General features: G+C 45.2%; 2 protein-coding genes across 2 annotated transcripts; one reads left to right on the forward strand and one right to left on the reverse strand.

The window, feature by feature from the left end:
• Positions 1–102: 102 nt before the first annotated feature.
• On the forward strand, positions 103–18,809 carry siah2l (seven in absentia homolog 2-like). The gene is made up of 3 exons (XM_079737476.1): positions 103–609; positions 15,507–15,686; positions 16,963–18,809. The coding sequence occupies exons 1-3, from the start codon at positions 121–123 to the stop codon at positions 17,332–17,334; spliced, it is 1,041 nt and encodes a 346-aa protein (XP_079593602.1). The 5' UTR covers positions 103–120; the 3' UTR covers positions 17,335–18,809.
• Positions 18,810–21,887: 3,078 nt separating this feature from the next.
• On the reverse strand, positions 21,888–27,013 carry rbmx2 (RNA binding motif protein X-linked 2). Its single transcript, XM_079737475.1, has 6 exons — positions 26,957–27,013; positions 26,380–26,495; positions 26,203–26,254; positions 25,869–25,998; positions 23,368–23,572; positions 21,888–23,092 (listed from the first exon to the last, which is right to left on the reverse strand). Exons 1-6 carry the CDS (start codon positions 26,959–26,961, stop codon positions 22,371–22,373), a joined length of 1,230 nt encoding a protein of 409 aa, XP_079593601.1. The 5' UTR covers positions 26,962–27,013; the 3' UTR covers positions 21,888–22,370.
• Between the last annotated feature and the right edge of the window lie 91 nt (positions 27,014–27,104).

A 27,104-nucleotide genomic window follows, 5' to 3' on the forward strand; every position in this document is an offset into this window, starting at 1 on the left:
TTGTCTGATTGGATGTCAACCTGTCAATCCGGAACGTACCCCACCCGCCCGCACCAATGAGCACATCACGGAAGAATACAAACACTCAGACGCCATGTTGTGTTTCTCGGGGACTTGGGGATGCTACTCGGAGCGATAGTAGAGCGCTCAGAGTACGCTTGGCAGTTCCAAGGTATAAGCAAGGGAGTTGAGTTGTTTGCGATGAGCCGTCCATCCTCGGCGGGAGGTGGAAGCGGAGGACTAGGGGCCGGAAAGGCGGGCGGAGGAAAGCACGGAGGATCTGGGGCGGCCGCCGCAGCAGTTGCAGCTGCAGCTGCGGCGGGGGTGGGTTCCGTGCCCGGGTCGGGGTCTGGTGCCCCTTGCTCCGTAGCATCCTTAACCCCGGCGAACCTACCCGGACAGGCGTCGGAACTTACTGCGTTGTTCGAGTGCCCCGTATGCTTCGACTACGTTTTGCCACCCATTCTACAATGTCAGGCCGGACATCTAGTTTGCAACCAGTGTCGCCAAAAGCTCAGTTGCTGCCCGACGTGCCGAGGGCCTCTCACCCCGAGCATCAGGAACCTGGCCATGGAGAAAGTTGCCTCGAATCTGCCATTTCCTTGCAAGGTAAGGGTCTAGCAGTCGAACATGCAGCCAGCTGGCTTCATCCGTCACCCAGCGGGGCGAGGAACGGTACAGAAAACAGGCTGAGTGCCTACCCAAGTAAACTTTTGGCTAACTAGCTTGAAATAAGGCTAATGCTAATGAGCTAGCAGGCGCTGACAGGTGGGTGTGTTTTCCAGCCCTGCACTAGGATCCACATCACAAACATAAACACGCGAGGACGTTTCATGCTTTTCCAGCCCTATTTATTTCTGGAAGATGTCTGATTGAATAGTAGAACAAGAGCCTTTAAACCATTGATTAATCAGACTGGTGACAGGCTGTTATCTACTCAGTTAGGTGACTTGCAGAATGTCGAGAACGCAACGAATATGACGAGCAGGAGACTGGCAGCAGATGATCTGAAACATATTTTTTAGTGTGTTTGGTTTGAGACACAGCAGAAATTACACACACACACACACACACACACACACACACACACACACACACACACACACACACACACACACACACACAGCGCAAGTGTCCGGTTTTCCTCTATCCTGCAAGTCGCAAAAGATGTGGCGAAGCAGATAACGTTTTAATTTGTACTATGAAACTAGTATGTTTCATGCCATTGTGTAAACACCAAACTTCGTACAAATTTATGAAAGAACTAGTATGCACAACTGTATAATCCAAATGATCCCTATGTTGGGTTCCTATAGTATCTAGATTGAGTGGGGGAAGACGCTGTGGGAAATCGTACTGAATTGGCAGTTAATAGAACCTGACGTTATAAGGTGGAGGGTATTGATGATGTGTACAAACAGCCATGTGTCCTGAGGGGATTATAGGTAGTTGGATGTTACAAATTGATGGCCCATTTGCTTTATCAAACAAACGCTTGGTTGGTTCCATTGCTTGAATTTGCCAAGGCTGTCAAGCCATTTATTGAAAGCCATCAACGTTCATTCCAAAGTCTGTTGTCATGTGTAATACTGGCCTATAATAAATGTATGTGTGTCTGTCTGTGTGTGTGGTTATAGTATACTGTGTTTATCTAATGTCAATAAACCTATATCTTTCCCTTGGAAGTTATAATGATTAAGCAATTAAGGTGATTATTATATGTGGTATGTTCAGGTTATTGTCACCCCATCACGTTCCTTGTCACCTCCATCACGTTCACTAGCTGTCTCAGCTACGTCTCCGTCATATTGTTCTTCTGTTCACTCGCTGCCTCTCCTGTCTCAGCTACTTCTCATGTTCACTTGAAACTGAATACACTCATCTTTATTCATCCGCACATTGTGTGTGTGTGTGTGTGTGTGTGTGTGTGTGTGTGTGTGTTGGGGGATGCAGATGAAAATCTTTTGGGGGATGTAGATGAAAAGATCATGTCTCTATAACTCTGTACACATAGTACCCCCTAACCAAGTTAGGGGCACACAAAGTCATGTGTGCATGGTTTGGCTCAATGGCCCAATCCCAAAGTGAGCCCTGAGGACCAAGGACTCACAGACTTAATTGAGTGAGTGTGTGAGGCCACATGGGCTCAGATAGGTAATATGGGATTGGGACAGCACTTCACGAGAGCACGTTACCTTGGCGACGTTTAATGACGAATATGTTGCTGACACTTTACGGTTTGGGAATTTTTTTTTTTTTTTTTTTTGTAAATGCAATGAAAACAATCGGCTACAGCAATTTATTGATATTGGGAAATATAATTTTTACTTTTGAATACTTCAGTATAAAGGATGTATTGAATAATTTAGGTGATTATTGGCCTACACATACTAATCATAAGTCATAATAATCATAAGAACGGGCTGCATTTGGCTGAATTATGAAAGGTATAATTAGTCATATGAAGAGCCGTTTGGCAGCCAAAAGAGCCAGCTCTTGTTGGTGAGCTGATCCAAATGATCCAACTCACTGAAAAAAGGCCGAAATTCCCATCGGGTCGCGCATTGACAGTAGCGTCGTCTTATTGTTTACCTTCCTAATTTCCGGATTTCCCTATGGTCTTTGTGTTAAATGTCACAACGCTTTGAACTGTGGGTAATTCCCTTAGGTGAAGTCTGCACTGATGCAGACTCACAGAAAGGGCTCGGTAAGTGTGGACTCAAACCCTCACATCCTTTGAAATTCGACAATGGGAAATTTAAGGCCCTAAAGCCTTAATAATTTTGCGAGAACGCGCAATAAAGTCTGTGAGTCCGTGAGTCCGGACATTGGGATTGGACAATAGTGTTTGTCCCAATGATGCATTCATCCAGTTGTTTCCGTATGTGCAAAAATCCTTAAATAAAACCCAATCAATAATAACGGAAAAGTATATGTTACCATTGATTAACAGTTTCATAGGCTGGGTTGGTCAAACTGAAGGAAATATGAGCTTTTTTGGAAATAAAATAATGATGTATAATGACTCATTAAAATCCACAACAAACATGCAGTAGCAGTCATTGCTGGCAATGAAATTCAAGTGTTTCAAGCTCTCCTTGACAGTGCAGGTACTAAGTAGTAATACATATTTACTTATATGTGCATGTATGTACAAAATGTGATTTAAAGGAGACCTATTATGGTGTTTTCCCAACAACTAAACATAGTTGTTGGGAACAAACAACATTTGAGTTCCAGAAAACATGTTTTTGAAGCTGTTTGCTGGAAATAGGTTTTAGGAAAAATAATCGTACCTACCGCTATTCCCCTCTTTCAGTCCCTTCAGAATGCGCTGTTTCTGGTGTCCAGCTTTAATGCAAATGAGCTGCTGCCCATTGACCAATCAGCTGTCAGACTTAACCACAGCATGGAGGAGAAGGGATTGTGGCCGTTTGCAGACGGAGTTTCCTGGAGCTCTATATCATATAATATAATAATATTGTATATGGGTATTTATATAATATATCTAATATCACGGCCAATAGCTATGTGCGCCTCCGATGATATTATGAATCATAAAGAAAAAAAAATTCTTTCATTTTCTATAAAACATTTGTGTGGCATAGGATTTCCCCTCGTTAATTTGGTTTGTGTAGAACCGGTTGCTATGGAAATGTGACGTCACACTTAAGTACTCTAACATTACCTTCCCGTAAGGTACTTATGCAACGGAAACGTTGTTCACTCCTCCAGTAAATAGGAGGGACCTTAGCTACGACTTGGCAACGGGAGGTATTCTAGTCCGCTCAGCTATGAGCCAGAGAGCTAACGTTATGCATTGTACATATTTATAATTCGAAATTCGTCCCAGCCTTCATACAACAGATACTCTAGGGTCTATAGCATATAACCGCGTTGTCTGATTGCAGTTTAATTTTTTCAGAATTGACCAGCTCTCGTTTTGAAGACCGATTCACCGCGCCATTCGTTTCAATGGGATTCACGACGGTCTATACTTTCAACATAAAGTGTACATATTTATAATTTGAAATTCGTATACCACAGATACTATAGGGTCTATAGCATATAACCGAGTTTTCTGATTACAGTTTAATGCATTTTTTACAACAGACAATTTGACTGGAACTACTTAGCAGGTAGTTGTTTTTTTGCGTTTAAGATATTAAGTGATTTCTTGCCGATGATCAATTGCTGCCTTTGTGTTTGTCGGCACACATCGAATAATCGATTATTCGTTCATACCACAATCACTGATTATTCAACCATGAAATTTTGAGTTATTCACATCCCTACTTCCTACGTAGAAGGGGGCGCCGAAACTCGCTCATTTGGTAACTATAAGCGGGGTGCTTTCACAAATCCATATCTCACTCAGAAAATCATGTATAGACTTTTTTCAAAGTTTGAATGCGTGTGGGAGCACCAGAGACCCAAAACAACACCCTATATCCCAGGAAAAGTGTTGTTTTCATAATATGTTCCCTTTAAATAATCTGTCGCAGCAGCTTATCTTTCTAATCATCATTTGAAATAATTAGATTTCCATAAAGATGTGACTGGCTATGAACAACTTGATTGTCACATCAAATCATTCCACACGAGACCTGTGGTCTTTAAAGTGAGGGCCCATCCGCAAAGCGATAATTGGTCTATGCCACGTCCCAGGAGGCAAAGAGGACTAATGGTTGCCATTACCCATGTTCATTGCCACAGCAAGTTTTTTTAATTAAACAGTTATTACACCTCTAAATGTTCTATTTAAGACTTGCATGTAAAAAAAAAAAAACGTAAATCAAAATTTTGACATGAAAAACATGATCGGTCCATCCCTAAATAATGATGAAAGGATACAAATAACGACATTTTAACTCAACGTGCTCTCAAATAATTTACATTTGTGCAAGTTATAAGCTTTATTCAGAAAAATATGCAAGCAAAATTGGTCTTAGTTCAGGCCTCAGTCTTGTTGTTACTCTTGTGGATTGTAAGAGACATTACAATATTTATTGTATATTCTCAATTAACCAGGCCTTTCTTGTGGACTGGGACTCAAGCGAGGGATGTGCAGTACTGGTGTCGGATTACAATCCTCCCTCTGGCATTTTTGGTGTTTTGCCATATCGATTTTAGCATGGTGGAGTATGACGTGACTCTCCCTCACTCACTCACTCTGTAAAGCCATTTGCACGTCTTCTATAAGCACTATATATAAATGCAATGAATTATTATAAAATGAATGAAATTGTATTTGGTTCAGCCCTTTTTTAATCGCATACAGTGTCCCCTTAAAGGCAGTTTATCCTCTACTAGCAACTTATAAGCAAATGTATTTATCATAAGACACCGTATGGACCTTTCAACCTCTGCAGAGAGGAATCTATGCTGGAAGCATGATGTTAAAGTCCACAATAACAGCAGCGAGCGAGAGGGTGTGTGTGCAGTGTTTCTGCATGTGTTTTCAAATAGGTAAGAACGGACCGTCAGCAGATGTTTGAGGGGGGTTACCTTGCAGCTACTGTATGATCCATCTGTCACACACATAAACGCACACACATGAACACACACACACTCTCTCATTGTCTTATCCTTGTTAGGCGTACGCGGCATCACATTGTTGTGGTGTGTGTGCACACACAGTGTTGCAGCAGTGTGTGTGTGCGTGGTGGTTGGCTGCTCGGAGAGGGAATGTTTTTCTGCCTGGACCGCCTGATGCTCGCTCTGTCAGAGCTCAGGGAGGGGGGGGGGAGGTGAGAGAGCGGGAGGCAGAGAGAGAGAGAGAGAAGGAGGCATAGAGAGGGAGGGGTGTGAATGCAGGGATTCACTGCTCAGAGCGACAGAACGGCAGACAGACGAGGAGAACAGCACAGCGCCAAGAGACAGTGTGTATCTATGTATTTATGCGTGCCAGTGTGTGTGAGTATGAGTGTGTATGTGTGTATTTTCCTTCCTTGTGTAGCAAACAAAGATGTGGCTTTGGTTTGGCATGTCTTCTGTATGCATGTTTTCTTGTGGCTGTGTGTTTGTGTTGCGATTTTTCCTGATGTTGTGTTTGTGTAACCCCAACATGTTGTGTTTTTCAACTAAGACATGTCAATTAAAGTCTGTGTGTGTGTGTGTGTGTGTGTGTGTGTGTTTGTGTTTCTCAAGGCTTTCCTGGCTGCATATCAGATCTGCAATTTGGTGTGTTTTTCACTGCATTTTTCAAAGCGTTGAGCAGTTGGCTGGTTGGTTGCAGCGAGTGTTATGATTTTTTTGCTCTTCAGGGGAGAGGGAGCAGGAGAGACTGTGACCGAGAGGGAGAAGTGATGAAAGGGAGACAAGGGATTTAATGATGGCAAAAGACTAAAAGAGAGAGACGTTTTACCGGTTTTAGCTCTTGTCCTCACTAGGGACAGCTCTTCTTTGTTTTTGTTTTCTTGTCGGGTATGTGATTGTTTATTTATAGCAGTCATCTGACAGATTTACATGTTAATGTAAATGAGGCATACCAAAGGAAGGGGCTCTGCGAGTGTTTTTGTTCGCATGTATCCATGATATTGCTGGCAGGATTGCTGTGTAGAAAAGGGTAGACCGTGGAAATAATTTTTTGTTCATTCATATTTTATAGACAAAAACCCAAATGTGTCATTCATTCCACTCGTTTTAAAAGCATGGGGAATGCTTACAGGTTACTATAGACTGAGCGAGCATGCACGCGTGCACACGCGCGCTCCAGATTTGTTATAGTTAGCAGCACGCTGACAGCTGTCTCTGTCTTTCTCCTGTTTGGTACATGTGGTGGTGTTGACGTTCTTTCTCTACTGTACTACTGGCGGAAAAAAAACTCTTCACACAAAAGTCTCGAGTTCTTATAGTGAACACGTTGTTTTCATGTGGATGTGGAAGCATTTCCTGGTATTTATTTGTTTTTTATTAATTAGTCGTAAATCTCTTTTTTGGCCTTTCAGCCTTCTGTCCGTCCCTTTGTCTCTTTGACGTGTTCATCCTCCTTACCATCTGTTGAGCTTTGCATCTAGTCTCTCTCTCTCACGGCCGGTCTCTCCCTGTCTGTCTCCATGCCGTGTGATCTGGTCCCGCCACAGCCATAAGAGTGTGCTGTATGAATAGCCTCCAGTGTTGGAGCAGCTGCGGACCAGACTCTTATACCTGGACCATTGTCAGCATGCTTGGGACTCTGGCAGGGTGGACTGACCACATGAAGGAAGGCCTTTAGTGTGTGTGTGTGTGTGTGTGTGTGTGTGTGTGTGTGTGTGTGTGTGTGTGTGTGTGTGTGTGTGTGTGTGTGTGTGTGTGTGTGTGTGTGTGTGTGTGGGGCTAAGGAATGTGGAAGACTGTCAGCTCTAACAGTTGTTGAGTTGGATGGGCTTATTGGTCCGTGAAAGTAATAGGGGAAGGTGGTGTGTGTGTCAAGTAATTGTGTGATCGTGTGCGTGAGTGAGCGTTTTTCAGGTCATTTTGTGTGGGGCATGTGTTTGACATGGTGTGTGTGTGTGTGTGTGTGTGTGTGTTTGTGTCAAGCTATCTTCTGTAGGTGCATGCTTTTGACATGGTGTGTGTATGCGAGGCCGTGTGTGTGTGTCTGTGTGTCCAGTTATTTTGTGTAGGGGCACACTTTTAACATGGTGTGTGTCAAGTTATTTTGTGTAGGTGCATGCACTTAACATGGTGTGTGGCTGTGTGTGACAAGCTATTTTGTGTAGAGGCATGCGTTTAACATGGTGTGTGTGTGTGTGTGTGTGTGTGTGTGTGTATGTGAGCGGACGTGTGTGTGACAAGCTATTTTGTGTAGGAACATGTGTTTAACACGGTGTGTGTGTGTGTGTGTGTGTGACAGCTTTGAGAAGCACTCCCCCATGCTGTGTCCGGCGTCTTGCCTGCCCCTCCTGAGGGAGCTGGCTCAGTGGCGCTGCCTGCTGGGCTGGCACCGCCACAGAGGGGTGGGCTCCCCCACCACCGCAGTGGGCGCCGCTAGTGCAGGACCACAGCAGCAGGGGTCAGAGGGCGGGCTTGGGGGCGGAGCCTCTCGGCCGATCTGCCACACCAAACCCCAGCCTGGCAACCAGGTAAGGACTGTCAGGGACGTTGCCGTGGTTACCCGGAAATGGTTGCTTTAGGATTATTTTTTTTTGTGGTTTGTTTTGTCCTTTACGATTCCGTCACTGGCCTGCGGGGATCGAACCGCGTTCCTTGGGGGCCGGCGGTTGTTTTAACCCCCAACACGTTGGGGGCGCTTGTGGTATTCCCCTTGCCTGCTTCACATGTCCTTCAGGTTTAAAATACACCATGCATTCTCCTCGGGGCTCAGTGGCCTGTGCTGTATCAAATATTGCTCTCCCAGTACAGAGGGAGGCAAATGGAAATCACTACAGTCTGAAAATATCAGATGATACTGGAGTCAGAATCATATGGAACTGGAGATCTCAGACTGGTGGCTTCCAGTAACCTTTTGTTGCATCTTACATTTTGATGATGGAAGTAGGGCTGGGCCATTAATCGAATTTCGTTCTCGATTTCGATTTTAGCGTCAAACAATCACAAAATTAACATAATCGAGTTTTCGTTTTTTTTATATATTTATATATATTTTGCTGGATACATATCTGTACATTATTTTAGATTTGAACATTTTCTTTTGGACCTTTTTGTGTGCGAAGTTTCAAAGTTCTCAGTTACAAAGTGTTTTTGAGAGAGACGTGCTGAATAAATACATCATGTTTTCAAACTCATAATCGTGATTATGACTTTTTCCATAATCGAGCAGCCCTAGATGAAAGGCATCTAAACAGTATTATAGATTTGGATTTGCTGTTCTTTCGTTTTTCAATACAAATGATTTCCCCAATGGCATTCCGATTGTGAACAGTTCAAGGTGGCCATACATGCCATTCCCACTCAAACATAGCGTTCTACTTCTGCTGGTGGAATGGTTTTAACATGCCAAGGCTCTATTCACCACCAGCAGAATTAATATTTATTGTTGCACCCTGGGTTGCTTGCTTAGTGCTAAGAATAGCCTCTTGTACAGCAGAAGAGCTGTGCTTCTGTTTCCCTCGCCCGGTCCTCTTCTGCCGTTTCCCCGCAATTCATTTGCATACAATCGAACCCCGTGTAACACAGCAGTCGTTTGTTCTACGATCTGGAAGATGCAGTGCAGTACAGTCCGATAGAATTCACTGATGTATTTAAACAACGACTGGGACCTTCCCCTGAAAGCTCTGTGATAATTCCTGAATCTCTAGAAGAGGCGAGTCCTTCACGAGTCATCCGCTGTGTGCAAAATAAGACGGAGAGGCATAAACGGTGCTAATTGATCCCACTCCTCCCATTATGTGTACATGTCAAACGCGAGATCCACCAGTTGAGGGATGTGGGTGATTTCTGTCGCCGGTCTCTCAAGTAAACACATTTCACTGAGCCGTTCCTTCGTTTAAACCTTTAACACGCACACGAGCTCTTAGACAGATTGGTATTGATCCAAGCCCTCCCCCGTCCCCGGACTTGGGCCGGGAGGTGGGGGTTAATGCACGTGTTTTGATGATTTATGAACGCTGAGTCTGTGGATTCCTGCCGTCTGTCTGCGTTGTCTTTCTGCGAGTGGCGGCTGAAACACTGTGCGTTGATCGATCTCCTCCACAGCAATTTGTTCTTGCTTCTGAACGCATCCCCCTACACTTGCTCGCTCGGACGGCTCACGTCAATGCCAGTCATTAAAAATGCATACGGGTAACCTGAGGTGGCGCCCTGTTACTGGAGCTCTCCGCAGCGCTGGCACCACGAGGCGGTCCCTGACGCGGCAAAACAACCCGTGTCGTGGCCGCCATGAGGCCGCTTTCCTTCATAGTAGGAGGGCTGCTCGATCATGGAAAAAATCCTAGTCACGATTATTTTGGTCAATATTGACATCATTACTATTCAAATTATTATTTTTGAGTTCGAAAACATGATGCATTTATTCAGCATTTCTCTCTCCAAAGAAAAACAATTTGTTACTGAGAACTTTGAAATTTCCCCTTAAAAAAATTCACTATGTATGTACTATGTATCCAGTTGTTCTGCGGCTTCTGTAAAACATCCCAATATTATAATTATTCTTTTTTTATATATTTATAGTTTCTACTCAATGTCAGTTTTTAGTTTGGAGATCATTTGACCCAAAAATCGAAATAACGATCAAAATTCGATTAACTGCACAGCCCTTATTCATAGTGGTCCGCAGCTGGGTGAAGTTGAGATGATGTTAAACGGGTCGAATTGACCACCCCCGGGGGCAGCCAGCCCTCCTCGGAACCCCTGGGGATTACCTCATTGCTCTCCGCCCCTCAGGGTGCCATCGTGTGCCAGTCAGCACCTCACCGTTTGATCATGATCTCACTCTTTACCCACTGACAGGATGGCAACGCTGTGACATCTGTGTTCCCGTAACGGTTGAATATTTCAGAATTGATGCTCATGAATAGTTTCTACCCAGGGAGAAACCCGAGAGCCGCCCGCGCCGCGTTTAAATGTCATTACCGCGGAGCGCAGGGAGATGGAATGCACACATAATAATATTAACTTCCAGTAGTGCATAAAATGTGCCGAAATGGGAAACCAAGCCATTATTCAGTCCTTTACGCGTGGCTGCATTTTTGAGACAAAGTATTATTTGTGTTAAGACATAGAAATGATGACTTTAATGAACAGGCAGCAACGGGAAATATGTGTCGGAATTGAGTGTAGCCTACCGTGAAGTGCAGCCTATCATGCGTTCATGCTTTGCTTTCGGCTGTATGACACTAGATGAGATGCTCCTGGTGGCTTTTTGTTTAAGGGTCTATGTCCAAATTCTCTCGAAATATAAAACCATTAAGATACAATTGGGAAATTCAACGCTTGAGCAAGCTGTTCTCTTAATGGGAGTACATTAGCAATTATGTGTCTATAAATGACGGTGTATATATTCTCATTACTCGCTATGTACCTTCTTATTAACACGGTTCACACTTGGTTAGGTTAAAACGTGGTTTGAAGTGTGTGTGTGTGTGCGTGTGTGTGTGTGTGTGTGTGTAAATGTATGCTATGTTAAATGTGCTTAAACAATTTATGTATATTAGGAATGCACTGGGGTGAAACTCTCAATAATTAACTTCCCATAAAGTAAATGGCGCTTGTATACTGCCGGTCACCAGACGACCATTAGGAGGCCGTGTGGGGTCTTTCAGATGGGCGGCTGTCCACAGTGCTCCCTGGGGGGTCCTCATTGTCATGGATACGGCACCCTGGGCTCTCTGTGATGGGGTGGGGGGGGTGGGTGTGGAGGTAGGATGTGGTGTGATAATGATGGTGCAATCAGTGGTATTCTACTTTCAGAGCGTTCCTTCTGATTAGCTTGGACATAATGATCGGTGTTTCCCCCAGCACTGCATGGTTAAGGCCTTAACAATGGGGCCCCACCTTGACTACCAATGTATAAAAAGAAAAAAGAAAAAATAATAATTATATATATATATTTTTTTTTTAGAAATATTTTAATTATTATGCATTAACAAAGTACAAAACTTATAAAGATAAATACTGCATTGGTAATACTGTTCTCAACAATAGTCGTGTCATAAAGCTCAAGATCATAGCTCAAGATAGGATGTTAAACAGGTCATAATTCCATCTTTACTATCTATTTTATATTGCTGGGTAAACAAGTTTTCGTCAAAATCTCAATTTTTTTTTTTTGTGTTGCATTTGAACACATCAATCATATTTCTGAGTCGACCTAAACACATCACATTTGACACGGTTTGCTACTTTTTTTTTAAGCTAACTAGCTCTATATGCTGTCGATTTTAACATGGATTTAAAAACTGGATTACTATTTTTAACTGACGGGACTTTCTACACCGTCCGATTGCGTGATTACTACCACTGCTTTGAATGACTGTTGATGCACGCGCTGCTGACTCCAAGCCCGTCTGCACACCGTCTGCAGCAGCAGCAGCTGACAGTTTTCGGTTGGACTATATTGAGTTGAAGGAGTTTTTTTTAACCCAAAGACAGTGAAGGTACAACACTTTTATATAGGCCTACAGTCCAGTGTTACGATATGACCAAAATACAAGCTGTGGGCGCTCACACCAAAGCTCGCTGTGGGCGTGCATGAACCATGAACCAACCTGTCGGCGGCTGGCTGTAAACAGTGCCGCGCCTACGAGTGACGTATTAATCGCGCGACTCAACGAATCGATGACCAAATCCAAACGCTTTTAGTAATCAATATTTATCGATTCGTTGTTGCAGCCCTAGTGTTCAATTATATATGCTGTCGTGGCGTGCTTTATTTTTTTAGATATGTATAATGTACAGAATCTATTAAGATATATTTTCAGTAATAACCTAACGGTAATAAGAATGATGCGAAATGCAAAACATTGTGTGTGTGTGTGTGTGTATTAGATAAGGTGACTGTTTCCATAGAGATGTTTTATAAAAAAGCTAGAAAAGTTAATTTGGAGAAGCGGCTCCACCATTTGCGGTCTCGAGATAACAGACAATCGAAGATCTTGCCACCTGCAAAACGTCTGGAGATTTCTAAATGCAAGTCAGTTGTTTGAACGGCCGCCAACAGACCTACACCTCGTATATTTTACTGGACATTATGCTCTCCTCTCCCCCCATTCCCCTCCACAATCTTGAGATATAGTGAGTGACTTTGTAACACAGAGAGAGCTTGGACATAATTTGATTCTGCATCATCGAATGTTTGCTCAGGCCACAAAATTAGGGAAATTAAGGATTTCCGGCAACGTTTTTTAAATATGTTGAACCCAGGACAAGAAAGGTGTGTTGGTATGGCGGTGTTTAAAGGAACACATGACTTCCCCAACATGAAGGTCTGCCCTAAAGGCTATTGATTGGTTCTGCAAGGCAGGTTTTATTTTACCTCTCAGATTCCTTCCTTTCAGTTTTCCCAACAAGACCTTGGAAATTGTCCTCCAATTCTAGTTGATTGAAGCGGTTAGAGACTGAAGTGTGCGTCGAACACCGTTCCAGACAATACCTTGTTCTTCTTTATACCGAAATATTGCCCAAAGGCACCTTTTAAATGTCCACGCTTTGATGGCTTCTGCATCCTGCTCATCCTCCTGCCTGTCCTACAGCCAGCAGCTCCATGATTTAGCCTGGTTGTGTTCCCTTCATCCAGCTTAATCATGTGTGTGTGTGTGTGTGTGTGTGTGTGTGTGTGTCTCCTCCCTGGTGGTTTAGGGGCTCTTGTTCTATACGAGCTGGGCTTGGTTGATCCATCATTTTGTGTGTTCAGCCCAGGTCGTAGCCCTCTGCCTTTGACATCCCGCTGCCTGGAAGGGCTTTAGGAGAGCCGTCTCCAAACGCCCCAATCCACCGTCCCCAGCCGGCCGTAAGCCTGCTATTGAGCCTGCAGCCCAGAACGGCGGGTTCCACTTTAAGCGGGTGCTCTACAGAAGAGAGGAACTGAGCGGCACTGCCTTCATCTAACCAGAAACATGCATCATTTTCCTATGAAAACGGAACCACAATATTGTGTGTGCGTGTGTGTGCGGAGGCGGTGTGAAAGTCACAATTGATCCTCGACAAATTGGAAATGGCTTTCGGCAATGAACGTAGCATTTCAAATGCTGTGATAAAGATAAGTCTTTCTCTTTCAGCCTCTCTCTCTGTGGGTCTCTGAGGTGGAGGCTGGAGAGAGGCGGTTCTCTCTCTCCTTCTCTCTCTCTCTGATGAATGGTAGAGGGAGGATGTTCAAACAGAATGGCTGATGCTGGCCGGGTCGTCCCCTGGGTCCTCTGGCGGCTCCCCTGCAGCACTTCATTAGCCGGAGTGAACCAGAAATGAATATGTGGGCAGAGAGTCAAAGAGTGTGTGTGTGTGTGTGTTGGGGGGAGGGCTGAGGGGTCTGCATGCCCAGACACTTCTAACCTTCACAGTGGGGTCCCTCCCCCACAACCACCGTCTGAGATTATATGCAGGTGCAACGAAAACACTGCGCCGTACCGGCCAGAGACTAGCTGAGCCATCAGGGATTGACGGCCAATCGGTGTGGAGGGTGGCCATTTTTCTGGGTAATGGGTGAGTGCAGCTTACGGGAACATAGTAACCTGGGCGTTTGTTGTCAACATGATGACTGACATTGGTTTAGAGGACGTACTTCCCCGCGCGCTCAGCTTTCATAGCGCTGGGGGAAGGGGGTCGTAATTAATATTCACATTTCATCATTTTTTTAACACACACGCACACACAGACACACAGACACACACACACACACACACACACACACACACACACACATACATACACACACACACACACACTCTTTCCTTTCCTCTCCTGCTCTCTCCTCATATTCTGCCTCACCACACACACACAGGACAGATGTGTTCCGGGCTTTGATGGATGGTGGGGAATTTCAGCCGCTGTCTTTCTCTTCTCCTTTCCTCACACAGCTTTCATGTAGCATCCTTTATCTTGCATGTGTTTGTCTTTTATCAGCACTCTGGCCGTCATGGCTAGTGTCCCCGCTGCCCGCCCCACCATTTAGAAAGGCTCAGACAATATCAGGACAGGTCTTTCTTCCTTTTCAATCTCCTTCGTTTGATGAGGCGATGAGGAAGGAACAAAGGCCCAGAGCCATTCATGGTGATGAGGATACTAATGAGGATAGGTACAGCAGCCGAGGGTGCAGACAGGAGGTTTGCTCACTCAACACAGATATTAAGTCTGCATTCATTTCAAGACATTGCCCCAGTTCCGGGGTTTCACTCCGTCACACTCTCACACTCACATTCTCTTGCTTTCTTCCCTCCCCCCCCCCCACCATTTGAATATGTTGCATACGAAACTAACTTTAACCCACTCACGTCCGTTACTCCCCCCTGAACACGATATACAATAGCATCACATATCAGATGTGGTGGATGAGATCCCAGCTGTCGCACTGAAACTTGCCTCACGAGGTTCATGACATTCTCTCTCTCTCTCTGCGTCCCACTTTCTTTGTCTGTCTCTCTCTCTGTATCTGTCTCACTCTCCCTCTCTCTCTCTGTCTAGCTCTTTCTCTCTCTCACTCTCTCTCTGTCTCCATGTCTCAATATCTTTGTCTCTCTCTCTGTCTCACTCACTGTCTCTGTGTCTCACTCTTTATATGTCTCACTCCCTGTCTCACTCTCTCTGTGTTTACGTGTCACTCTTGTTGTGTCTCTCTCTATGTCTCACTCCCTCTTACCCTCTGTCTGTGTCTCGTGCTCTGTCTCACTCTCTCTGTGTCTCTGCCTCACCCTCGTTGTACGTCTCTGTCTCACTCCCGCTTACCCTCTGTCTCTGTGTCTCACGCTCTGTGTCTCACTCTGCGTCTTTCTCTCTCTGTCTCACTCTCTCTGTGGCTGTCTCTCTCCATCTCACTCATACGCCTCTCTCTCTGTGTTTCACTCCCTCTTACCCCCTCTGTCTCAATGTCTCACTCTCTGTCTCTCTCTCTCCCAACCGGTCTCTCTGTGCAGTACTCGTCGGCGGGCTGTGGGCTGTCCCTCCACCACAGCGAGAAGCCGGAGCACGAGGAGGTGTGTGAGTTTCGGCCCTACACCTGCCCGTGCCCGGGGGCCACCTGCAAGTGGCACGGCTCCCTGGAGGCCGTCATGCCCCACCTGATGCACACACACAAGTCCATCACCACCCTGCAGGTCAGCGCACCGTACCGTTGTGTCATTTGGCTTCATTTCATTTGAAAACGTTGTTTCAAATCAAGGCTCTATTTTTCCTTTTTTTCTGAACACATTTGAAAAAGAGTGGGAAGAAGTATACACTTGTTTAATCCAATCCCCTTTCATTAAATCATACAATAATTATAAACTATTACCTGTTCCCTTTACTTAAATTGAACTTGCAATTTATACAATTAATTAATTAATAATCATATAAAGTTGCCCACTTGGAAGCGCAAAACATATTTTCAGTAAGTAAATACAGTAAGTATACCTACATATAAATATATACATTACTGTTGTTACGCTACCATGTTGTCACACTGTTGCCCGTATCCTTAGACAGATGTTTGACAGTCTCAACGTTGTCCTGAAGCCCTGCCTTATATTGCGAGCTCACTTCCCGGTTTCATGTTGAGATATTATTCCAACACGGCAGCTTGGCTCCGAACAACTTTCAGTCAGCCAATCAGAGAACACCAGTGAGGGCTGTAGGTGGTGACTAAACTAGGCAGGGCTCTGTTTGAAATTTTTACAACATTAAATTATTCATGCTGCATTGGAAGTAGTTTTAATTCGCTAATGGGGTTAACTTCCTAAATTCAGCACTTGGGATTTGACTGGCTGAGGCTGAACCAATCGGCTGCAAAGCAAGGTTGGCTGACGACACCCCTCAGCAAACATTACAGACGATTATTTCCAGTAGCTGGATCTCAGTCTATAAAAATTTCATAAATAAAGCAAATACAAGAAGCCTTGCTGCTTGGTCATGGTTCAGTGAAGTGGACCACGCCTTCTTTGTACATATCGTTAGCCTCATAGCATAATTGCCTTAATTATATTTTGGCCAAATTGAGATCTCTAACCTAACTGTACTCTCTGAAAGATCCCATGACATGCCACCAGGTCTGAGTGTGATTAGCCGTCACAAGCCGTCACACATCTAGGTGGACACGCCCACTTGTGATGTCATAAGGGACTGATTTTCAAAACGGCTAATCACACTCACACCTGGTGGCACGTCATGGGGCCTTTAAGGCTGCTGATTCAATGTGCCTCATTGGTTCATCCTAAGCCAATCAGAGTGCTTTCTACATTCCATAATCACTATCTGCCCAAGTCATCTATTTGACTTGGGCCTTTTTGACACTAAATACAAGATAAACCTTAAAACATGACTTCTGGGCTGACGATATGGTGGTCATCAGACGTGTGATACCAAAGCGAGTCTCAAAGCCACCCTGCCTCTCCCCAGGGCGAGGACATCGTGTTCCTGGCCACGGACATCAACCTGCCGGGCGCCGTGGACTGGGTGATGATGCAGTCGTGCTTCAGCCACCACTTCATGCTGGTGCTGGAGAAGCAGGAGAAGTACGAGGGCCACCAGCAGTTCTTCGCCGTGGTACTGCTCATCGGCACGCGCAAGCAGGCCGAGAACTTCGCCTACCGCCTGGAGCTCAACGGCAACCGGCGCCGGCTCACCTGGGAGGCCACGCCGCGCTCCATCCACGACGGCGTGGCCGCCGCCATCCTCAACAGCGACTGCCTGGTCTTCGACACGTCCATCGCGCACCTCTTCGCCGACAACGGCAACCTGGGCATCAACGTCACCATCTCCATGTGCTGACGGAAGCCCCCCCCCGGGGGGGGACTCGGGGAGGGGGAACGCTACGACCGAGACTGAGTTCACAGTCGGCCGTGTGGGACGTCGGAACGCGCACTCCCAGGCTGCGGCCGTGATCTGTCGATACCGGGGAATGTTTGAATGATTGATGGCGACCTCCCCAGGTCTGACCACTGGGGGCTTACTGGTCAACTGGTCCTGTGTGCGTGTGTGTGTGTGTGTGTGTGTATATTATGGTTGTGTGTGTGTGAGGGAGCTTTGTTTGCGTACTTCTGTTTTGTGGCTTCGACTGCATGGTGCATGGCGAAGGTGTTTTCGTGAGACTAGCGCTCTTGCTCTGTACGGACCACCGTTGGTTAACGAGGCAATACCCATTTTATTAGCAGCGTTTTGATTTGTCTCCGTCCACACCGACTGTCCTCTTGAAAGCCAGTTAATCCCTGGTGTTTAATCTGAGATTAAAAACCGGGAAAATGGAGGACAGCGTGCACATTCCAGGGTTCCCTTCTGTGCTCTGCCAAGCATCTGCCTTACTTTTATACTGCGGACTCCTCTGGTCATCTCCAACCTCTCTGGTTACCTCCAGAACTCTGGTCACCTCACCTCCACCCCCTCTGGCCAGCTCCAACCCCTCTAGTCACCTCCACCCCTCTGGTCACCTCCACCCCCTCTAGTCCCCTCCACCCCTCTGGTCACCTCCACCCCTCTGGTCCCCTCCACCCCTCTGGTCACCTCCACCCCTCTGGTCACCTCCACCCCTCTGGTCACCTCCACCCCTCTGGTCACCTCCATCCCTCTGGTCACCTCCATCCCTCTGGTCACCTCCACCCCTCTGGTCACCTCCATCCCTCTGGTCACCTCCACCCCTCTGGTCACCTCCACCCCTCTGGTCACCTCCTCCCCCTCTGGTCACCTCCTCCCCCTCTGGTCACCTCCATCCCTCTGGTCACCTCCACCCCTCTGGTCACCTCCACCCCTCTGGCCACATCCAGACCTTCTGGTCACCTCCACCCCTCTGGCCACATCCAGACCTTCTGGTCCCCTCCACCCCTCTGGTCACCTCCACCCCTCTGGTCATCTCACCTCCAGACTCTCTGGTCACCTCCAGACTCTCTGGTCACCTCACCTCCAGACTCTCTGGTCACCTAGATGGAATCCTAGATGGAAATGCATCGATGTGTTGATAATGAAAGCGATTCTATTTTCTTTGCAAGAGCTGCAATGCAGCTGGATGGACGAGATACTTTTTTTCTGAACTGAGTTCCACAAACACACGGGAGCACACCATGACGGCTCGCCCCGGCTGACCCCAACGACGGCCCACTGAACTCAGTGAGAGCGGCCCTCCCCTCTGATCCATACCTCTGGCTTCACGTCTGTAACCCTGCTCGTCCTTTAGGGGGCGCCACTGGGGTCAAACGAAACCTTTCTGTCTACTGATGAACACAAACACCTCAGTATCTTCTCCTGTTTCATAAGCAGCATGGCGGGGGGGGGGGGGGGGGGGTATATAGAACAGGCAATGGACTGTAAATTAACAAATACTATCAAAATATAACACACTTGATTGATCATTACTGACGTTAATCCGGGTGTGGGGGAGGGGGGGGGGGGGGAGATATAGAAACAACCCAACCCACACACACACACACGCATGTAGACACACGAACATCTGTACACACGGCGAGGTAACCTTGTGGAAGTCATGCCGACCCCAGCTGTCGCGTTCCAGGAAATGTTTCTAATATTGTACAGGATATACGGTAATGATGGTATATTTTTTTGAAGAGACAAAAAAAAAATACATATTACGTGTTGTTCCGATTTTTTTATGTATTAACAGGTTATCAGGTTGTACAGAGAGTTTGAAGCTATTTTCTAAGCTGATGTTGATATGTTCTTAAATATGTTGTACTCTGTCTTCCTTGGCGATATTAAGCGAACCGTCAGACTCCTTCATGTTGGCTCATTGTTCCGAACGCAGCAGCCCAATGGTCACTGCAGACGTGTGCATAACAAAGTGTGTAGGCTATAAAAGAAGTGTTAAAACAAGGAAATGTACTGATTTGTAGTCAAACCTTACATGTACTTAACCTAATTCTGTAACTGGGAGTTGATCCAAGCTGCAATAATGAGCGCTGTAATGGTCTATTTTAAATAATTCTGAAATACATTGCTTACAAATCACGCTGCTTGTCATACATGTTTGTTTCACATGTTTCTGGACTTTTTAAATCTCCTGACTTTGTTTGCATCTCCTTGCTGTTTTTAACCGTGTAAATCAATCTATTATCAACCCGCAACACATTTAGAGCTGAGTGTACTGGTAACTGCTTTGAATGTTTAGGTAACAACAGCTTATCAATTTGTGCCTGACGGCAAGTAAGAAAAAACATTAATGTATCCGTTGTAGCAAAAAATAAATGCCCATGTGTCCTTTAGTTGGGAATACATCTGTTGCAATGAAGAAACAGGGATGCGGACAAATGATGAAGCATAATGGATCGTACGGCGAAGTATCAACGGGAATGCCCTGATTCAACCTTGTAATGAGTTATTTAGATAAGAAAAAGTTGATTTTGTTTTCTGCACTTGACATTCTGATTGCAGTACAGTTAATTTAACCTTTTTTAAGACGGTTTGCTTGCAATATCTAAAAGTGTCTATCCGTCATGTTCATAATCTGGTGAGGCCACACATAAAGCATTAAAGTCCGTCTTTGTGTCATAAACCACCCTAGTTTTACTGACTATTTTATTTGTTTTTCAAATCCTGTTTTTCTTTTTCAAACAACTAATCTCCTAGCTGATCATCCAATGCCCGTATTTGTTGTGTTTTCGAACAAAAGACTCATGTTTCCAGTGCTAACAATCAGTTTTCCCACAAGATGGTAGATTTGAATCCTTCTCACAACCGTGACTCCCATTGAAAGCCTGCATTGCCAATAAAACAAGTGTTTTAAAAAAATTATAAATTGTAGTTTTGAACTGTAGGCCTACATGTCCTTTACAAAACCTCAGTTCATATTCTCAACTGTTTAGGCTGAACGTGAACGTACAGAAATGACAACAGATCTCTCCCAGGTGTGCGTGTCATCTTTCAGGCCGCTGATCTCTGGTCTGAAGATAGAGGAGAGGACTGCTGGTACAGAGGTGGCTGCAAGGGCATTCGCTCAAAGTGCTTTCTGCAATTTTTCCATTGTGTCAATTTGATCTTTTATTCTCCAAGGGGATTAACATCGATATCTGTTATAATCTTGCTTGCTGCTACCCAGAGTGTATTAATAGCATGCCTAAACCTACTCTCCCAAGTACAGCACAGACCCATGCACTCTTATTCTAGCTTCCAATAAGGACATTTTGAATGGTTCAACAAGAAGGAACCGTGTATCTGATTAATTCTGATGGGGAGATATTCATTAAATTAATATATAACAGGGTAAATACAATTCATTATTATATATTAAATTAACCCCACTCAAGTCCAAGTGGAACAACTGAAATGGATGCAAGTCCACACTCATTAAAAGATAAAGACTACTACCATAGCTTCAACTACACATGGGAAATTCCGCACACAAACCACTCTCAAAAGACATTCATCCTTTTGAACATGACTTGAACACCCAGCCCTCTTCAGGAGGAGTTATTACCAGTGTCAGCTTGAGCTGCTTGCTGCTGCCACTCTGTGATGGGATTAACAAGAGATGACATTTAATGTTTAAATTGCAGTGGGAAGGATCAATACTCGTCTTCACGGATGAGTCCCCAATCTTTATAGAGGATTTAACAGAAGCAATCTTTCGCTACACCACTGTTTTCGCTAATACCACTAGCCTGCTGGCTTCCCCCCACCCCCCAACACACACACACACACACACACACACACACACATCCTTCCCTTTCTCTGCCGCCTTCACTCATTTAGTAATCTTTATGACTCATTTGTCTTCCCGTGCTGACCACACACACACACACACACACACACACAGTGATGGTGGGTGGGGGATGGGCCTTGATTGGTTTCAATGTCAAGATGTCTCAGACACTCATTCACGGCAATTATGTTTTCATTAACCACCTAATGAATTCTTTTATTGGCTCTCATCTGTGATCATCTGGGATAATCAAAACGACATATTGGTGCACTGCTATATAGCAAGACTTTAAACCATATATAGGGACACAGAACATTAACGTTATTACACTGGATGATTAATTCAAACTGCATGGAACCATAGTATGGTAACATACTGTATATAACTAATTAATTTAGATCAAATATATGGTTATGGTTACCTTCAGAGGAGTAACCAGTTTTTATGTCTCATTTTGGGATATTTACATTACTTATGCCATTTAATTTGTTGGGCTATTTATTTACTCAAGCTAATCTTGTTTGTAAAATAAGTCTTTCAGACTATGGCCTACCTCTGTAGTCACTGTGCACTACCATGCCTTCATGCCACTTTTAGATATGTCATTTGAAAGCTACTTTCAATTAATAAAAGTATATAAATGATATTTTGACACTGATAGGTTGACTGGTGTTTTATTTACAAGGAGACAAAGTCCTTTTTATTTCCAGTAATACAAATATTTTCTTAAAAAAAGAGGACTTCTTGTCACAGAAACAGTTTGGATAGGGATAACAGAGTGAAGGGCTGTTCTTCATACTGGTAACGGCAGTAGATTGTTTGAATTCAAAGTAAAAATAACAATTTGTCCAAAATTCAAAAAGTCATGTAGGATGTTCCTGAGGGGTTTGACCCAAAAGTCTGGATAGCTGAAGCCTTGAAACACAACCAATACAAAAATGGGTTCAGTAAGTTACAGCAAAAACGTACCCTGCTCCCTCCCCCATCAAACCAGTCACTAGATCATTTGGCCCCCTAGAAAAATGTGAGGCGCTCAATATTTTTTTGTTTCTATAACATCCGTGCTCATATAAGATGCGTCCAAGAAGGTAGCCAGCCAGTTAACAGTTTACGTGTTGAACCATTGGTGTTGTCACTCACAGTGACGAGAACGCACACAGCCTCAGGACCTCCTGTGTTCCCTGTCCTGGCTGTGCTCCCGCCGTCTGCTGCTCCGGTCTCTCTCCCTGTCCGTCCCTCTGTCCCTCTTTCTGTCCACGTCCCTGTCTCGCTCTCTCTCCCTCTTTACGTCTCGCTCTTGCCTTCTGTCACTCTCCCCGTCCCTCTCGTCCTCTCTCTCCCTCGTCTGTCTTCCCTCTCTGTCCCTCTCTCGCTCTCTCTCCCGCCCGCTGTCTCTGTTGGGGTCCCTCTCTCGCTCCTTGTGCCATTTCGCAAGGTCACCCTCTCTTTCGGCACCCTTCTCCCGGTCTCTCTCCCTCGCCCTCTCTCTCGGTCTGTCGGCGTTCCTCTCCCATTCGTCCTCCCTCCTCCTGTCCTCTTCTTCCCGGTGCCTCGACTCCCCGACGTGATGGTCTCCATGGCGACCGTGGGACCCGTCGTCGTCGTCGGCCCCATGCCTGTCCCCAGAGCGGGAGTTCCGTTGCTCAGCAACACCTGCCTTGCTGTCCCTGTGCGCCCCCTTGTGGACGTAACTGTCGTAGCCGGCGTCCTGCTTCTCCTGTTTGATGGAGACAGCCGGGGGGAGGGAGAGCGAAGGGGGGGAGGAGGAGGAGGAGTTGGTGACTCTGGTGCCAGTGCCGTCATACTCCTCCTTTACAGCCTTTTTCTTCTCCTTCTTCTCCTTTTTTTTCTCCTTCTTCTTCTTCTTCTTCTTCTGTTTCTTGTCTGCGTGGATGAAAGGAAGACAGAGTAATCATAACGTAATCATGAAAAAGCCATACAAAAGGATGAATCCATGCAATTTTCTCTGACCCAATGTGGGTCTGCACTAGCCTGCATCACGTTCACTTAGATTTAAGCTGTCAGACTTTAGACGTAAATCTAAAATCTGATTTGTGAGACTAAAATGTAGGCCGGGTCTAAGCTGCAGGACCTTTAGACTCAACACGCTACAATCACACGGCTCCAAACGGGCCTGGAAGTCAAGTGGTGTCCCTTACCTTTCTTGCTCTTCTTCACAGCGACCGCATACTGCTCCTCCTCCTCCTCTTCCTCCTCTGACTCCTCCTCTGACGACAGCTGGTCGGGTAGCTTGGGGGCACAGCCCTCGTCCCTCAGGTTCTTGGTGATGTCGTCGATGTCCTCCGTGTCCTTGGGCGGCTTGTAGTTACTCACGTGGTCCACGCGGATCGTCCGGCCTTTGATCTGAGAGCGGACGAGGAGCCACACCGTGGGATTTGAAACAGAACAGCAGATTCGCACGGGCAGATGGTTGCGGTGACTTGACCAGTCTCGCGACCCGATATATTAAACACAATGTGTATCATATACAGTGGGGCAAAACAGTATTTAGTTAGCCACCAATTGTGTAAGTTCTCCCACTTAAAAAGACAAGAGAGGCCTGTAATTTTCATCATAGGTAAACCTCAGCTATAAGAGACAAAATGAAAAAAGAAAATCCAGAAAATCACATTGTCTGATTTTTTAAGAATTTATTTGCAAATTATGGTGGAAAATACATATTTGGTCACCTACAAACCAGCAAGATTTCTGGCTGTCACAGACCTGTAACTTCTTCTTTAAGATGCTCCTCTGTCCTCCACTTGTTACCTGTATTAATGGCACCTGTTTGAACTCCTTATCAGTATAAAAGACACCTGTCCACAACCTCAAACAGTCACACTCCAAACTCCACTATGGCCAAGACCAAAGAGCTGTCAAAGGACACCAGAAACACAATTGTAGACCTGCACCAGGTTGGGAAGTCTGAATCTGCAATAGGTAAGCAGCTTGGTGTGAAGAAATCAACTGTGGGAGCAATTACTAGGAAATGGAATACATACAAGACCACTGATAATCTCCCTCGATCTGGGGCTCCACGCAAGATCTCACCCTGTGGGCTCAAAATTATCACAAGAACGGTGAACAAAAATCCCAGAACCACACGGGGGGACCTAGTGAATGACCTCCAGAGAGCTGGGACCAAAGTAACAAAGGCTACCATCACTAACACACTACGCCGCCAGGGACTCAAATCCTGCAGTGCCAGACGTGTCCCCCTGCTAAAGCCAGTGCATGTCCGGGCCCGTTTGAAGTTTGCTAGAGAGCATTTGGATGATCCAGAACAGGATTGGGAGAATGTCATATGGTCAGATGAAACCAAAATAGAACTTTTTGGTAAAAACTCAACTCGTCGTGTTTGGAGGAGAAAGAATGCTGAGTTACATCCAAAGAACACCATACCTACAGCGAAGCATGGGGGTGGAAACATCATGCTTTGGGGCAGTTTTTCTGCCAAGGGACCAGGACGTCTGATCCGTGTGACGGAAAGAATGAATGGGTCCATGTATCGTGAGATTTTGAGTGAAAACCTCCTTCCATCAGCAAGGGCACTGAAGATGAAACGTGGCTGGGTCTTTCAGCATGACAATGACCCCAAACACACCGCCCGGGCAACGAAGGAGTGGCTTCGTAAGAAGCATTTCAAGGTCCTGGAGTGGCCTAGCCAGTCTCCAGATCTCAACCCCATAGAAAATCTTTGGAGGGAGTTGAAAGTCTGTGTTGCCCAGCGAAGGCCCAAATACATCACTGCTCTAGCGGAGATCTGCATGGAGGAATGGGCCAAAATACCAGCAGCAGTGTGTGAAAACTTTGTAAAGACTTACAGAAAACGTTTGACCTCTGTCATTGCCAACAAAGGGCATGAAACAAAGTATTGAGATGACGTTTTGTTATTGACCAAATACTTATTTTCCACCATAATTTGCAAATAAATTCTTTAAAAATCAGACAATGTGATTTACTAGATTTTTTTTTTTCATTTTGTCTCTCATAGCTGAGGTATACCTATGATGAAAATTACAGGCCTCTCTCATCTTTTTAAGTGGGAGAACTTGCACAATTGGTGGCTGACTAAATACTTTTTTGCCCCACTGTATATACGGTATACACAAGGATGAGCCCAGGTTCTTGGTTTGGTCCAAAATTAGATTTTACAAATCAATATCGGATCGATGCTACACGTTGTAGAAATTGATTTTGACATCATCTCAACGCAGCACTGCTTAGAGAGTGGAGAGCTCTCCTTCATCTTGCCTTATGAGTTTTGTGATGCTGTTACCGTTAAAGTGTAAGTGAACCCCCAGCTCAACTTCGAACACTATGTTTAAAAAGGTTTTTGGGCTGGGAGGTCTAGGTAAGAGGGGGGGGGGGGGTGGTATGATTACAACCCAGGCCAACTTTGTGATACTGTTTAAAGATAGCACCGTTGTGTATGAGCGATGCTGTGTATGAAATGCGCCACACAACACAGAGTTATGACGAGAAGCCGTGCATCACCAAGGCGGGTGCTATACAGTGGTGGAAATGAGATATACCCCCCCACACACAAACAAATTCATGTACACACCATGTAAAGCGCTAAGGGTGTCTTGAAAAGGGCTGTACAATCGACATTATCTTTACAATTATTATAATTAAGATTGAATGGAGCCTGGGTTACCTTAATCCCATTGAGGTTGTCCACAGCGAGAATGGTGCTCCGCTGGTCCTCAAAGCAGATGAAGCAGAAGCCCTTGGATTTGCCCGTCTTTTTGTCCCGAACCAGGTTGATGTTAACTATCTCTCCGTACCTGAATGGGAAAGGTTAACATAAATGATTGTACATTCTCTTTCACTCGAAGGATAGGACATTTTTCTGCTCCGCGGCCGCATTCTGTGTTTCTTTAACCGTCTTCCCTTGGTTCATTCCAAGCTATGATTTCTAATGCACAATTATGCACCCGTCAAGAGTTTTTATCCGTTTCTTTCGTCCATTGTTCTGCCTCGATACTTACTGAGAAAATACGCAGATGACGTCTCCCTCGGTCAGTTCGTATGGAAACCCGCCTGGAAAACAGAGAAATACATTAAGAGCGCATCGTTATACTGAAGTGAGCTCCAGGAAAGTGTTGCTAGATTATAGCAATATGTGTATTTAACCCCAAGAAAAATTATAATTTCATATAATTTACCGACGAACACCCAGGCGCTGTCCTTGTACTCCGTATGCCATGACACTGACTCTTTCACCCCGAGCTGGTGCTCCCTCTCGTTCAACTCATTGATCAACTTCACCTTTGTTAGGGGACTGGAACATGAAAGCAGAAAATGACAGTGTTGACATTGAAGCAAACAATCATTGTCGTGTCATGATTTACTTTCTGTTCTTCACATTAAGATGAAGTAAATATTACCAGCTACTGTATATAGCACGAATACAAAGCTGTGTTGGGATAAACCCCCATGCAGGTAGAGGGATCAAATGAACGCTACTTTTTAAATTTTATTCATAAATATAGTGCAGAAGATACCAACATGGCAATAAGCGAGAACTGTTTGGAAAAGTGAGGTCAGAACACGTTTTGTTTACTTGGGGTCACACTGGTAAACTCAGCACCATTTGTGACATAATGGGAAGCTATGTTTAACGGAAGCGAGAAGGCCCTGATCGTAGCACAAGAGAACAACATTAGCCTATCCCTGAATACTATGGACACATTAGAACTATTAGACATAAGATACACAATAGCGAAATGTGTAAGAACTTACTTCATGTTGAGCTGAGGACCCACCAGACACTCTTGCAGACACTACAGGGACGCGCTACCATACGTCACTTCCTGCACTGTCTGACGTCCCCTCCTCGCCGCTCTGCTTCTGCTTCTCCCTGGCGGTCGGATGTTTGAACTGTAATCCG

This window comes from Pollachius pollachius, assembly GCF_949987615.1.
Source record: "Pollachius pollachius genome assembly, chromosome: 6".
Classification (NCBI taxonomy): domain Eukaryota; kingdom Metazoa; phylum Chordata; class Actinopteri; order Gadiformes; family Gadidae; genus Pollachius; species Pollachius pollachius.